At 47.2% G+C, this 14284-nt stretch overlaps 1 protein-coding gene across 2 annotated transcripts in view; it reads left to right on the top strand.

The window, feature by feature from the left end:
- Window positions 1-14284, top strand: part of IBTK (inhibitor of Bruton tyrosine kinase) — an 80448-nt gene that overhangs the window by 29054 nt on the left and 37110 nt on the right. For both annotated transcript variants that reach the window (XM_068148655.1, XM_068148646.1), the window contains exons 8-12: window positions 440-620; window positions 4629-4752; window positions 7927-8104; window positions 10073-10247; window positions 12496-13092. In XM_068148655.1, coding sequence (XP_068004756.1) covers window positions 440-620; window positions 4629-4752; window positions 7927-8104; window positions 10073-10247; window positions 12496-13092 — 1255 coding nt within the window. The remainder of the gene's footprint in view (window positions 1-439; window positions 621-4628; window positions 4753-7926; window positions 8105-10072; window positions 10248-12495; window positions 13093-14284) is intronic.

The following is a 14284-nucleotide window of genomic DNA, read 5'->3' as shown; positions in this document are numbered from 1 at the left end:
GTACTCCAGGTGGAGTCTCACCAGAGCTGACTAGAGGGGGAGAATCACCTCTATCAACCTGCTGGCCACAATTCTCTTGATGCAGCCCAGGATTGTGATTGGCTTTCTGGGCTGCAAATACACACTGGTGGCTCCTATTGAGCTTCTTGTCCACCAGTACACCCAAGTCCTTTTCTTCAGGGTTGTTCTCAAGCCTGCCTATACCTTCCTTCACGTTTTGTGTGTCAAAGCTTGAATGTTTTCTGGTGTTTGTGGTCAGCTGCCAAGCCTTTGTGGGGGCTCTCTTCTCTGTCGAATTGTTTTGAAGGCTAATTTTTTGACTGCCTAAAAAATACTTTAGAAGGTAAAGGTCCTTTGACGGCAGCCTAGTGACATGTCCTCTAAATGCACAGTGTCTGGAATAGCAAGTAATGTTTGTGAGGTGTGTTGTGTTTCCTAGGTTACCTGCTGGACCCCAATGGGGAAAAATGTGTGACTGTCCTTCGGCAAGTTTCTGCTCTACACCACGAAGACATCGCTGTCTCCTTGGTCGCCGCGAGTGACGGTGCTACAGTATGTGTCACTGAGAGAGGAGACATCTACTTACTTGCAGACTATCAGTGCAAAAAGATAGCTTCAAAGTATGTATAACTTTCCTACCTTTATTTAGAATAAACCTTTATTTAGAATAAACCAAACCAGGTTGGAAGAGACCTTCAAATCATCGCGTCCAACCCATCAACCAATCCAACCCACCCAAACAGCTAACCCATGGCACCAAGCACCCCATCAAGTCTCCTCCTGAACACCTCCAGTGATGGTGACTCCACCACCTCCCCGGGCAACCCATTCCAATGGGCAGTCACTCTCTCTGTATAGAACTTCTTCCTAACATCCAACCTGAACCTCCCCTGGCACAGCCTGAGACTGTGTCCTCTTGTTCTGGTGCTGGCTGCCTGGGAGAAGAGACCAACATCTGCCTGTCTACAACCTCCCTTCAGGTAGTTGTAGAGAGTGATAAGGTCACCCCTGAGTCTCCTCTTCTCCAGACTAAGCAACCCCAGCTCCCTAAGTCTCTCCTCACAGGGCTGTGTTCCAAACCCCTCACCAACTTTGTTGCCCTTCTGTGGACTCGTTCCAGCAAGTCAACCTCCTTCCTAAACTGAGGTGCCCAGAACTGGACACAGGACTCGAGGTGTGGCCTAACCAGTGCAGTGTACAGGGGCAGAATGACCTCCCTGCTCCTGCTGGCCACACCTTTCCTGATGCAGGCCAGGATTCCATTGGCCTTCTTGGCTGCCTGGGCAGAACAATATGTGAAGAACATGAATATATGAATATATATGAAGAACAATAGGTGAAGGTTTCACAATACTCTTACACTTGCAAGCTGTTTTAAAATAAGCTTGGGATTTCTTTTTTGTGCATCAAGTAGCATTAAAGTGCTCCCCTGAGGTTCTCATCCTGTGCAGCTCTTCTAGATGAGCTGCAGCTGTCATGTTTTGTTTCTCCCTCTCTGTTGTTCAGAATCACAGAAACATTCAGGTTGGAAAAGACCTTCAGGATCACCAAGCCCAGCACAGGTTCACCCCTAAACCATATCGTCAAGCACCACATCCAACCAACCTTTAAACACATCCAGAGGTGGTGACTCCACCACCTCCCTGGGCAGCACATTCCAATGGCCAATCTCTCTTTCTATGAACAACTTCTTCCTAACATCCATCCTAAGCTTCCCCTGGCACAGCTTGAGACTGTGTCCTCTTGTTCTGGTGCTGGTTACCTGAGAGAAGAGACCAACCGCCACCTGGCTACAACCTCCCTTCAGGGAGTTGTAGAGAGCAAGAAGGTCTCCCCTGAGCCTCCTCTTCTCCAGGCTAAGCAACCCCAGCTCCCTCAGCCTCTCCTCACAGGGCTGTGCTCCAAACACCTCCCAAGCTTTGTTGCCCTTCTCCGGACACCTTCCAGCAACTCAACATCTTTCTTAAACTAAGGGGCCTAGAACTGGATGCAGGACTCAAGTAAAACCTGTTGAAGAAATGACCCATGACTCATAGATTTAGGGAACTATTTAATCACTTTCCCTCTTACTGGTTTACAATAACAGATTAGAAGAGGTAATTAGGATTTCCCCCAGCTAACACTCCATTAGCTTTTCAGCTTCACTTCCATTTGTTGCAATGTTACAGCTTAATGACTGCTTTACACTTCATTTTCTACATGGTTGTAAGGGAAGGTGCTGGCACTTGGAGAAACTTACTGCTGTTATCACTGTGCTCTCACACTAAGAAACTGAAAAACAGATAAGGTGCACAGCTTTTGATCAGCTTTTACCTGATCATAGAATCATAGAATTGTTGGGGTTGGAAGGGACCTCAAGGATCATCTAGTTCCAACACTCCTGACATGGGTAGAAACACCTCACACTACAGCAGGTTGCTGTGAGCCACATCCAGCCTGCCCTTAAAATCCTCCAGGGATGAGGCTTCTACCATCTCCCAGGGCTACTTGTTCCAGTGTCAAGCAAACCTGAGAAATGGCCTAGTGGGATGGGTAGGTCTTTTAATATATATATATAAAATCATTTAGTTGTTTGTAACTCTAAGTTTCATACTAGAATAGAAGAGGATTAACCAGGTTGGAAAAGACCTTTGATGTCATTGAGTCCAACCTATCACCCAATACCTTCTAATCAACTAAACCATGGCACCAAGCACCCCATCTGGTCTCTTCTTAAACACCTCCAGTGATGGTGACTCCACCACCTCCCTGGGCAGCACAGGAGGTGGTGGAGTCACCATTATTGGAGGTGTTTAGGAGACTTTATAGGTTGCTTAGTTGCATGGTTTAGTTGATTAGGTGGTGTTGGATGATGGGTTGGACACGATGATCTTGAAGGTCTCTTCCAACCTGGTCTGGTCTGGTCTGGTCTATTCTATTCTATTCTATTCTATATTCTATTCTATTCCTTTTCTATTTCTATTTCTATTTCTATTTCTATTTCTATTTCTATTTCTATTTCTATTTCTATTTCTATTTCTATTTCTATTTCTATTTCTATTTCTATTTCTATTTCTGTTTCTATTTCTATTTATTTCTATTTCTATTCTATACCATGGCTTCAAGTGCCACATCCAATCCTTTTCTGATTCCACCACCTCCCTGGGCAGCACATTCCAATGGCCAGTCTCCCTTTCTGGGAAGAAGTTCTTCCTAACATCCAGCCTAAACCTCCCCTGGCACAGCTTGAGACTGTGTCCTTTTGTTGTGGTGCTGGTTGCCTGGGAGAAAAAAACAACCCCCACCTGCCTACAACCTCCCTTCAGGTAGTTGCAGACAGCAATAAGGTCTCCTCTGAGCCTCCTCCTCTCCAGGCTAAGCAGCCCCTAGTTCCAGTTATGGAATGTTGTGCTGAGCCTGTGGATATGATGTGACTCCCTGGAAAGCAAAGCAGATTGCAATGTACTAATAGCTTTTTATTGGCAGTTATGAGAGTAAGGATCAGTGCTGGGCCCTGTGCTCTTTAACATCTTTATTGATGATCTGGATGAGGGCATTGAGTCTATCATCAGTAAATTTGCTGACGACACCAAGCTGGGGGCAAGAGTTGATCTGCTGGAGGGTGGAGAGGCTCTGCAGAGGGACCTCGACAGGCTGGACAGATGGGCAGAGTCCAACGGCATGAGATTGAACACATCCAAGTGCCAGGTGCTGCACATTGGCCACAACAACCCCATGCAGTGCTACAGGCTGGGGTCAGAGTGGCTGGAGAGCAGCCAGGCAGAGAGGGACCTGGGGGTACTGGTTGATGGTAGGCTTAACATGAGCCTGCAGTGTGCCCAGGCAGCCAAGAGGGCCAATGGCATCCTGGCCTGCATCAAGAACAGTGTGGCCAGCAGGAGCAGGGAGGTCATTCTGCCCCTGTACACTGCACTGGTTAGGCCACACCTCGAGTCCTGTGTCCAGTTCTGGGCCCCTCAGTTTAGGAAGGATGTTGACTTGCTGGAACGAGTCCAGAGAAGAGCAACAAAGTTGGTGAGGGGTTTGGAACACAAGCCCTATGAGGAGAGGCTGAGGGAGCTGGGGCTGCTTAGCCTGGAGAAGAGGAGACTCAGGGTTGACCTTATCACTCTCTACAACTACCTGAAGGGAGGTTGTAGACAGGCAGAGGTTGGTCTCTTCTCCCAGGCAACCAGCACCAGAACAAGAGGACACAGTCTCAGGCTGCACCAGGGGAGGTTCAGGTTGGATGTTAGGAAGAAGTTCTATACAGAAAGAGTGATTGCGCTATGGAATGGGTTGCCTGGGGAGGTGGTGGAGTCGCCGTCATTGAAGGTGTTCAGAAGGAGACTTGATGGGGTGCTTGGTGCCATGGGTTAGCTGTTTAGGTGGTTTGGATTGGTTGATGGGTTGGACGCGATGATCTTGAAGGTCTCTTCCAACCTGGTTTGGTTTATTCTGTTTATTATTCTGTTTAATACCAGGGGGGAGAAACTGAAGTAATTTTTTTAGTGTCACTACCTCAGCTGTGGGCTTTTGGTGGTTTTGTTGTGGGTTTTTTTTACTGCTTCTAGAAATGACAATGTGTCATGGAAGCAACAGAAGTATACAATGAAGAAATAAGAATTTACCCTTCTCTGTCCTTTCAGACAACTAAACCTCAGGAAGGTTCTTGTTAATGGGGGACGCTTGGAATATAAGGTGGATACCCAGCACCTCGAAGACAATGGGGGTGAGAAGATCTGCATCCTAGCACTGGATGAAGCTGGAAGAGTAAGTTGTGTCCCTAGGAATCATGGTGATGCAGTGAGCTGCATCTTGATGAATCAACATGGAAACATAAGACGGGACAAAGTCGCACATAGGAAGTACCCAGTTCATTTCCTTAGAGCTGATAGTGATTTTCTTGTTTTTAATGTTAGGGTTTTTTTTTATGGCCTATGGCAAGGTTCCTAGAGTGTTGTAGACTAATTTTAAAGCTGTGAGCATCCCAGGGCTTCTTAATGAAGGTGTGACTCCTTTTGTTTCAGTGGATGAAGAGCGTACGGGGCCTTACTGCTGCCTTGCAGTACTTTAAGGGGCCTCTAAGAAAGATGGGGACAGACTTTTTAGTGGGGCCATAGAACTGTAGAATCAGTAAGGTTGGAAAAGACCTCAGAGATCATCAAGTCCAACCTATCACCCAACACCTCATGACTAACTAAACCATGGCTTCAAGTGCCATGTCCATTCCCTTTTTGAACGCTTCCAGGGATGGTGACTCCACCACTTTCCTGGGCAAGACATTCCAATGGCCAATCTCTCTTTCTCGGAAGAACTTTCTCCTCACCTCAAGCCTAAATTTCCCCTGGCACAACTTGAGACTGTGTCTTCTTGTTCTGTTGCTGGTTGACTGGGAGAAGAGACCAACCCCCACCTGGCTACAACCTCCCTTCAGGGAGTTGGTTGTAGAGAGCAAGAAGGTCTCCCCTGAGCCTCCTCTTCTCCAGGCTAAACTCCCCCAGCTCCCTCAGCCTCTCCACATAGGGCTGTGCTCCAAACCCCTCACCAGCCTCATTGGCCCTTCTCTGGACACATTCAAGTGTCTCAATATCCTTCTTAAATTGAAGGGCCCAGAACTGGACACAGGACTCAAGGTGTGGCCTAACCAGTGCTGAGGACAGGGGTACAATGACCTCCCTGCTCCTGCTGGCCACACTATATCTGATGCAGGCCAGGATGCCATTGGCCTTCTTGGCCACCTGGGCACACTGCTGGCCAGTTGCAGTAGGGCAAAAGTCACTGAGTTTGGAGCTCTTGAAGCCTTTGCTGAAAAGCAGGTGTTCTGTAAGTAAGGTCTCCCTTCTGTTGGTGAAAAATTACATCTTAGCCTGGTAGAGTGTTTTAGTTTTTATGAGTAAGTGTAGGCACTCTGTTGTCTTTAGATCTGGAATGCTGATGCAGATTATTTTCTGCCCTCCCCCTTCCCATACAATTAACAGGTTATAAGAAAAGTTTAAAACTGGTCTCCTCAAGAGCTGCTCACTGGGAGTCCTGAGGCTTCGGTGCCATCTAGTGGTGCTTGCAAACAGGTTATGTTTCTGAAAGGCTACTGCTGCCTTACTGCTGCCTTGCAGTACTTTAAGAAGGATGGGGACAGAGTTTTTAGTGGGGCCATAGAATTGTAGAATCGATAAGGTTGGAAAAGACCTCAGAGATTATCAAGTCCAACCTGTCACCCAACACCTCATGACTAACTAAACCATGGCTTCAAGTGCCACGTCCAATCCCTTTTTGAACACCTCCAGGGACTCCAGCACCTCCCTGAGCAGCACATTCCAATCGCCAATTACTCTTTCTGGGAAGAACTTTCTCCTCACTTTGAGCCTAAACCTCCCCTGGTGCAGCTTGAGACTGTGTCCTCTTGTTCTGCTGCTGGTTGCCTGGGGGAAGAGGCCAACCCCTTCCTGGCTACAACCACCCTTTGGGCAGTTGTAGAGCAGCTCATTGGCCTTCTCTGATCGTGCTGCAGCAGCTCAATGTCCTTATAGTGAGTGCCCTAGAGCTGAACACAGTACTCAAGGCCTGGCTGTGTTATACCTGTGGGTACTTTGTCATCACACTTGAGGGTATAATGTTGAAGATTGCCTTTCTCTTTTTATATGCCACTTTGAGATGCACAATGTGCCATTGGAATGGGCTGCCCAGGGAGGTGGTGGAGTCACCAACACCGGAGTGGTGTAAGTCCCAATGGAGGCCAGTGACAAGCGGCGTCCCTCAGGGATCAGTCCTGGGACCTGTCTTCTTCAACATCTTTGTGGGTGCTATGGACAGTGGCATTGAGTGCACCCTCAGCAAGTTTGCTGATGACACCAAGCTGTGTGGTGCAGCAGACACGCTGGAGGGAAGGGAGGCCATCCAGAGGGACCTTGACAGGCTGGAGAGGTGGGCACAAGCCAACCTCATGAGGTTCAATAAGAGCAAGTGCAGGGTCCTGCATCTGGGTCGAGGCAATCCCAGGCACAAATCCAGGCTGGGCAGGGACTGGCTGGAAAGCAGCCCTGAGGAGAGAGACTTGGGGGTGCTGGTGGACAACAAGCTCAACATGAGCTCTCAGTGTGCACTTGCAGCCTGCAAAGCCAATCAGATCCTGGGCTGCATCAGGAGAAGTGTGGCCAGCAGGTCAAGGGAGGTGACTGTCCCCCTCTACTCAGTCCTGGTGAGACCCCACCTGGAGTACTGCCTCCAGTTCTGGAGCCCCTATTACAAGAGGGATCTGGAGGTGCTGGAAGGTGTCCAGAGAAGGGCCATGAGGATGATCAGAGGGCTGGAGCACCTCTCCTGTGCGGGCAGACTGAAGGAGTTGGGGCTGTTCAGTCTGGAGAAGAGAAGGCTCCCAGGTGACCTCATTGTGGCCTTCCAGTATCTGAAGGGGGCCTACAGGAAGGCTGGGGAGGGACTTCTCAGGATCTCAGGTAGTGATAGGACTAGGGGGAATGGAATGAAGCTGGAGGTGGGGAGATTCAGGCTGGATGTGAGGAGGAGGTTCTTCCCCATGAGAGTGGTGAAGCCCTGGAATGGGTTGTCCAGGGAGGTGGTTGAGGCCCCATCCCTGGAGGTGTTTAAGCCCAGGTTGGATGAGGCTGTGGCCAGGCTGATGTAGTGTGGGGTGTCCCTGCCCATGGCAGGGGGGTTGGAACTAGATGATCCTTGTGGTCCCTTCCAACCCAGACCGATACTATGATACTAAGAAGAGACTGCATGAGGCACTTGGTGCCATGGTTTAGTTGATTAGGTGATGTTGGGATGATAGGTTGGACTTGACCTCGAAGGTCTTTTCCAACCTGGTTAATTCTGTTCTATTCTAGTCTATTCCATTCTTGTCTTGTAAAAAGTAGTGTGTAATACATAATTGCTTTTCTGTGATAAGAAGATTTCCTTTTTTTCTCTGACAACCTCATCTTCTAGGTGTTCTGCTGGAAGTCATCCAGCAGCTCCATGAAGCAGTGTCGCTGGGTGTACGGCCGGCAAGTCTTCATGTCTGACATTGCTTTAAATGGGAATGAAATAATGTTTGTCACACAGGATGGTGAAGCCTTTACAGGGAAGTGGCTGGGAGAAGAGAAAAAAATCTCAGAAAAGAAAGGTTAGCTATGATTTCCTCATGGTTTTTAAGTGCTTCAAATCAGTGTAAGAGCTTAATTGAATCTTTGCAGTCCCTGACATTATTACATGGTGAGTTTGTTCTTTCCTCCGTGGCTGACAGTTGGTGGAACAGTTGCTGTTCTCTTTCCTCAGAAGTACAAAGATGTATTTATTTTGCAGCCTTCAGTTAACCTTTAGGTGGAGATTTCCAAGGAGAAAAGTACTTCTGAAGAGTAATAGTAGCACAGGGGTCCTGGGTAATGATTTTGTCACATATTAGTTGAGCAGTCCTAGGAGACTGGTATTGAGCAAAAGAAGGATCACAGTACTTGCACTGTCTGGGAAATGTTTCCCAGACTGTTATCTATACATAATGCAGGGTCTGGATAAATCTCTGCCTTACTAACTTGGCTCATCATGCTGCCAGTAGGTCCTGATGGGTTGTTTCCCTCTGAGGAAGATAGCTGCCTTCTATAGATAAGCTTTTTAATCAGACCTCTGAGCTGTGTTCATGTATGGGCCTTAAAAGTCGATGGAAAGAAATGGATTTACTTCTAGCCTGGGGATGCATTTGAGCATTATAGCTTTATGTTGCAAATCTACTTCCTTTGATACTGAGATTCTTTAATTTTAGCAGTCCATTTTGGCATTCTTTCACAGCAAAAATTCTTTCCTCTCTTGCTCAACCCAGACTTGCCTATTAGTTTTCCTCTGTTGGTGTTTCCTTTTATTCTCCACATCACATAACAGTTCCCCTCATTACAGAGGCACCAAACATCTTTTTGCTGTTTGACCTGGTGCTGCTATATCTGTGTAAGCACTGATGGGTGCTTACACACCCAATGCTTATTACTGTCCTTTTGTAGCTTCAGTATCTCCAAGGAAACTTCAGAATCCAGATTGATCCATCACTGGTTTGTGATGAAATGGTTTTTGACAGGTTTTAATGATTGTGGTGAGTGGTGTTGCCTGTATTCAGCCACCCAGTTCTTGAAAACCAACCCAGAGAACATCAGATCTTTTCAGCAGCACTTGGTTCATTTGGGTAGAATTTGAAAAGACAGAATATGAAGTCTGGAGGCAATTCTATTGAATCTGTGTTAACTGATACAACAGGGCAAGAAAATTACTGTGGTGTGCTGATGCACAGCTTGTTGCTGATGCACAGCTTGTCTTGTTCCACAAGAGGTTGCATTGAATGTTAGATGTCAGTGTTTTCCCTTACATGAAGAAGTGACAAAACACTTCCACAAGAGCTTCTCTCCTGTGTGTAAAACCTGTGGTGACAGGTTGGACTTGATGATCCTCGAGGTCTCTGCCAACCTTAGTGATACTGTGATACTGTGACACTGTGACCACTTCTGTTTAAAGGCTTATTCTTAAAACATTTTCCTGCATTTCAATAAAGTGACCTGAAATCTGCAGCTTAATGTAGCCTTATTCAGTGGCTCACAGAATCACCAAGGTTGGAAGAGACCTCAAAGATCACCATGTCCAACCCATCACCACAGACCTCATGACTAAACCATGGCACCAAGTGCCACATCCAGTCACTTCCTACACACCTCCAGGGGTGGTGACTCCACCACCTCCCTGGGCAGCACATTCCAATGGCCAACAACTCTCTCAGTGAAGAACTTTCTCCTCACCTTGAGCCTAAACTTCCCCTGGCACAGCTTGAGACTGTGTCCTCTTGTTCTGGTGCTGGTTGCCTGGGAGAAGAGACCAACCCCCACCTGGCTACAAGCTCCCTTCAGGTAGTTGTAGACAGCAAGAAGGTCTCCCCTGAGCCTCCTCTTCTCCAGGCTAAGCAACCCCTGCTTATATTTACTTAGCACTTTTCTACTCAACTCCACTGATGGACTTTCAGATGTAATTTTTTACATACTGTTTTCTTTTTTAATTAGCTGGGCCTTACTATATTTATGAGGTTGTTTTGTGTTGTTTTGTTGTTGTTTTTTTTTAACAGAGCTTGTATCAAGCCTTCAGAATTCTTCATGTGATGTGTCTTGTGAGCATGATTCAAACAGTGTGTATGAAAGAATTCGCCTGCAGAAGCTGACTTTTGTCCACCGAGCTGTCAGTATTGCCACCGATCCCAATGGCTGCAACTTTGCTGTTTTGCAGTCAGATCCTAAAACAAGGTATGTTGAACATACCAGGGACTGTCTTTTTCCTTTTTTTGTGTGTGTGATTTCAAGTAAATCATTTTTGTATGAGCCAAAAGGGAGGTTTTGAAAAGCGGAAGTCACAGTAAATGCAGTTAGCCAGACTGCAAGAGAATATCACAGTATCACTAAGGTTGGAACAGACCTCGAGGATCATCGAGTCCAACTTGTCACCACAGACCTCATGACTAGACCATGGCACCAAGTGCCACATCCAATCCCCTCTTGAATGCCTCCAGGGATGGTGACTCCACCACCTCCCTGGGCAGCACATTCCAATGACAAATGACTCTCTCAGTGAAGAACTTTCTCCTCACCTCGAGTCTAAACTTCCCCTGGCACAGCTTGAGACTGTGTCCTCTTGATCTGGTGGTGGTTGCCTGGGAGAAGAGACCAACCCCTTCCTGGCTACAACCACCTTTCAGGGACAGCAATAAGGTCTGCCCTGAGCCTCCTCTTCTCCAGGCTAAGCAACCCCAGCTCCCTCAGCCTCTCCTCGTAGTGCTTGTGCTCAAGGCCTCTCCCCAGCCTTGTTGCCCTTCTCTGGATGCATACAAGTGTCTCAATGTCCTTCTTAAACTGAACGGCCCAGAACTGGGCACAGGACTCAAGGTGTGGCCTAATCAGTGCAGAGTACAGGGGCACAATGACCTCCCTGCTCCTGCTGGCCACACTATTCTTGATGCAGGCCAGGATGCCATTGGCCATCTTGGCCACCTGGGCACACTGCTGGCTCATATTTAGGTGGGTGTCAATCAGCACCCCCAGGTCCCTCTGTGTTTGGCAGCTCTCCAGCCATTCTGACCCCAGCCTGTAGCTCTGCATGGGGTTGCTGTGGCCAAAGTGCAGCACCTGGCACATGGACTTGTTAAATGCCATCCCGTTGGACTCCACCCATTGATCCAGTCAGTAGATAGTACTTGTTAGTACACAACTGTGGTGAAGTTATCCAATGACCTCATCTTGAATATTGGCATAATTAGTATTAGTGGTGATATGAAGTGTGATTAATGTGATATGAAGTCTTTAAGGCAAGGATTTGTAATGCCCTCCTTAACACACTCTGAGCTCTAAATGCTGTAGAAACTCCCTCATTTAGTATTCATCAATGCTCACCTTTCAAATAAGTGAGAAGTGGTTCTTCATTTGTTTGGGAAAAAAGTGTTTAAAGGAAAATCAATAAACTAGAATAGAAGAGAATTAACCAGGTTGGAAGAGACCTTTGAGATCATCTAGTCCAACCTATCACCCAACACCATCTAATCAACTAAACCATGGCACCAACCACCCCATCCAGTCTCTTCCTAAACACCTCCAGTGATGGTGATTCCACCATCTCCATGGCCAGCACATTCCAGTGGTCAATCTCTTTCTGTGAAGAACTTTCTCCTAACTTTTGTGTCCATTTCTGGGCCTCTCAATTTAAGAAGGACCTTGAGATACTTGAACATGTCCAGAGAAGGGCAATGAGGCTGGGGAGAGGACTCGTGCACAAGCCCTATGAGGAGAGGCTGAGGGAGCTGGGTTACTTAGCCTGGAGAAGAGGAGACTCAGGGGTGACCTTATTGCTCTCTACAACTACCTTAAGGGTGGTTGTAGACATCTCCCAGGCAACCAGCACTAGAACAAGAGGACACAGTCTCAGGCTGCACCAGGGGAGGTTTAGGCTGGATGTTAGGAAGAAGTTCTATACAGAGAGAGTGATTGCCCATTGGAATGGGCTGCCTGGGGGGTGGTGGAATCACCATCATTGGAGGTGTTCAGGAGAAGACTTGATAGAGTGCTTGGTGCCATGGTTTAGTTGGTTGGGTTGGATTGGTTGATATGTTGGACGTGATGATCTTGAAGGTCTCATCAGGCTTTAAGGTGAGGAGAAAGTTCTTCCCAGAAAGAGTAATTGGCCACTGGAATGTGCTGCCCTGGGAGGTGGTGGAGTCACCATCCCTGGAGGTGTTCAAAAAGGGATTGGATGTGGCACTTGAAGTTTATTTAGTCATGAGGGTTGGGTGACAGGTTGGACTTGATGATCTCTAAGGTCTTTTCCAACCTTATTGATGCTATGATTCTATGAACTAATAATAGTAGGACAAAAATTGTTTAGCAGTCCAGCAGTGTAAGGGAAAACACAAAGAAGCCCAATGGAAACAATCTCACCCTGTTTGTCCAACACATTATGGAGAATTTTATCCAGTGGCTCTTTTTGATGGATGTAATTTTGTTCCAGCCTCTATGAAATTCCAAGTGTGTCATTATCAAGCTTTGGAGAGGATTTTGGCAAACTGCTCCGTGAAACAGATGAAATGGACAGCATCCACGATGTGACTTTTCAGATTGGCACCAGAACCTACCCCCTGCACAAATACATCTTGGCTGTGCGCTCTGACTTCTTCAACGAGCTGTTTGCTGCCAGCGACAACCAGCTAGACACGCCGGATGTCTACCGGAAAGATGAGGATGCTGTCGGCTGTGATCTGTACATCATAGAGAAAGTCCATCCAGATCTGTTTGCCTACCTTCTGCAGTTCATATACACTGACACCTGTGATCTTTTAACCCAAGGTTTCAAGCCGAGAATCCCGCCTAAAGGGAAGTCGGAGGAGTACCAAGACACTTTAATTTCCAACCTGAGCAAAATGAGTTTTGAGGACGACGTGAATGGAAAGGCTGCCTTTGAGATTTACAGGAATAACCAAGTGCAGGTTATAAATGAAAAACAGAAGGGCAAATCTAAAAAAGGCAGAGTGGGTGGTGAGGAAGCCAACCTCATAAAAATGGTGCAGAGTGCAGCGAAGAAGTTTGGACTCAGCGATTTGAGTGAAAGGTAGGTGAAAGGAAGTAGGTTTCGGAGCTCTTTGTGGAGTGTTGGATGAGATGCTGAGAAATCTGGGTTGGTGGAGGGTGTCCCTGCCCATGGCAGGGGGATTCTTTTAAGGTCATTTCCTTTAATTGGAACTAGCCAGCAGGAGCCAGGGAAGTCATTCTGCCCTGTACTCAGCACTGGTTAGGCCACACCTTGAGTCCTGTGTCCAGTTCTGAGCCCCTCAGTTTAGGAAGGAGATTGAGACACTTGAATGTGTCCAGAGAAGGGTAATGAGGCTGGGGAGAGGTCTTGAGCACAGCCCTGTGAGGAGAGGCTGAGGGAGCTGGGGTTGTTCAACTGAGAGAAGAGGAGGCTCAGAGGAGACCTTATTGCTGCCTACAACTACCTGAAGGGAGGTTGCAGCCAGGTGGGGATTGGACTCTTCTCCCAGACAACCAACACCAGAACAAGAGAACACAGTCTCAAGTTGTGCCAGGGGAAGTTTAGGCTGGAGGTGAGGAGAAAGTTCTTCCCAGGAATTGTAATTGGTCATTGGAATGTGCTGCCCAGGGAGGGTAGAGTCACTGTCCCAAGAGGTGTTCAACAAAGGATTGGATGTGCCACTTGGAGCCATGGTTTAGTTGCCATGAGGTGTTAGGTTGTTAGGTAATAGGTTGGACTTGATGATCTCTGAGGTCTTTTCCAACCTGGTTGATTCTGTGATTCTATGATAAAGTAGAAAGCACTTTGGGGTTGAGAAGTTTCTATTTTGTCACTTGTTTTATTGTTTATAAGTTTGAAATGATTCTCTGATTCTAACTACATTAGAATAGCTTCCAACTAAGGTAATAAATAAGATAGCTAGAATGTAAAAAGGGTGTCTTAAAAGTTACAGAATTAACCAGGTTGGAAGAGACCTTTGAGCTCATCAAGTCCAACCTATCACCCAACACCATCTAATCAACTAAACCATGGCACCAGGTGCCTCATCCAGGCTCTTTTTAAATACTTCCAGTGATGGTGACTCCACCACCTCCCTGGGCAGCACATTCCAATGGCCAATCTCTCTTGCTGGGAAGAATTTCTTCCTAACATCCAACCTAAACCTCCCCTGGTGCAGCTTGAGACTGTGTCCTCTTGTTCTGGTGCTGGTTGCCAGGGAGAAGAGACCAATCCCACCTGGCTACAACCTCCCTTCAGGGAGTTATAGAGA

Source organism: Melanerpes formicivorus, unplaced genomic scaffold (assembly GCF_026170545.1).
Source record: "Melanerpes formicivorus ecotype bairdi unplaced genomic scaffold, bMelFor1.0.p_v2 SCAF_2, whole genome shotgun sequence".
NCBI lineage: Eukaryota > Metazoa > Chordata > Aves > Piciformes > Picidae > Melanerpes > Melanerpes formicivorus.
Note: the sequence above shows the minus strand (reverse complement) of the source record. Positions and strands in the feature narration are given on the sequence as shown.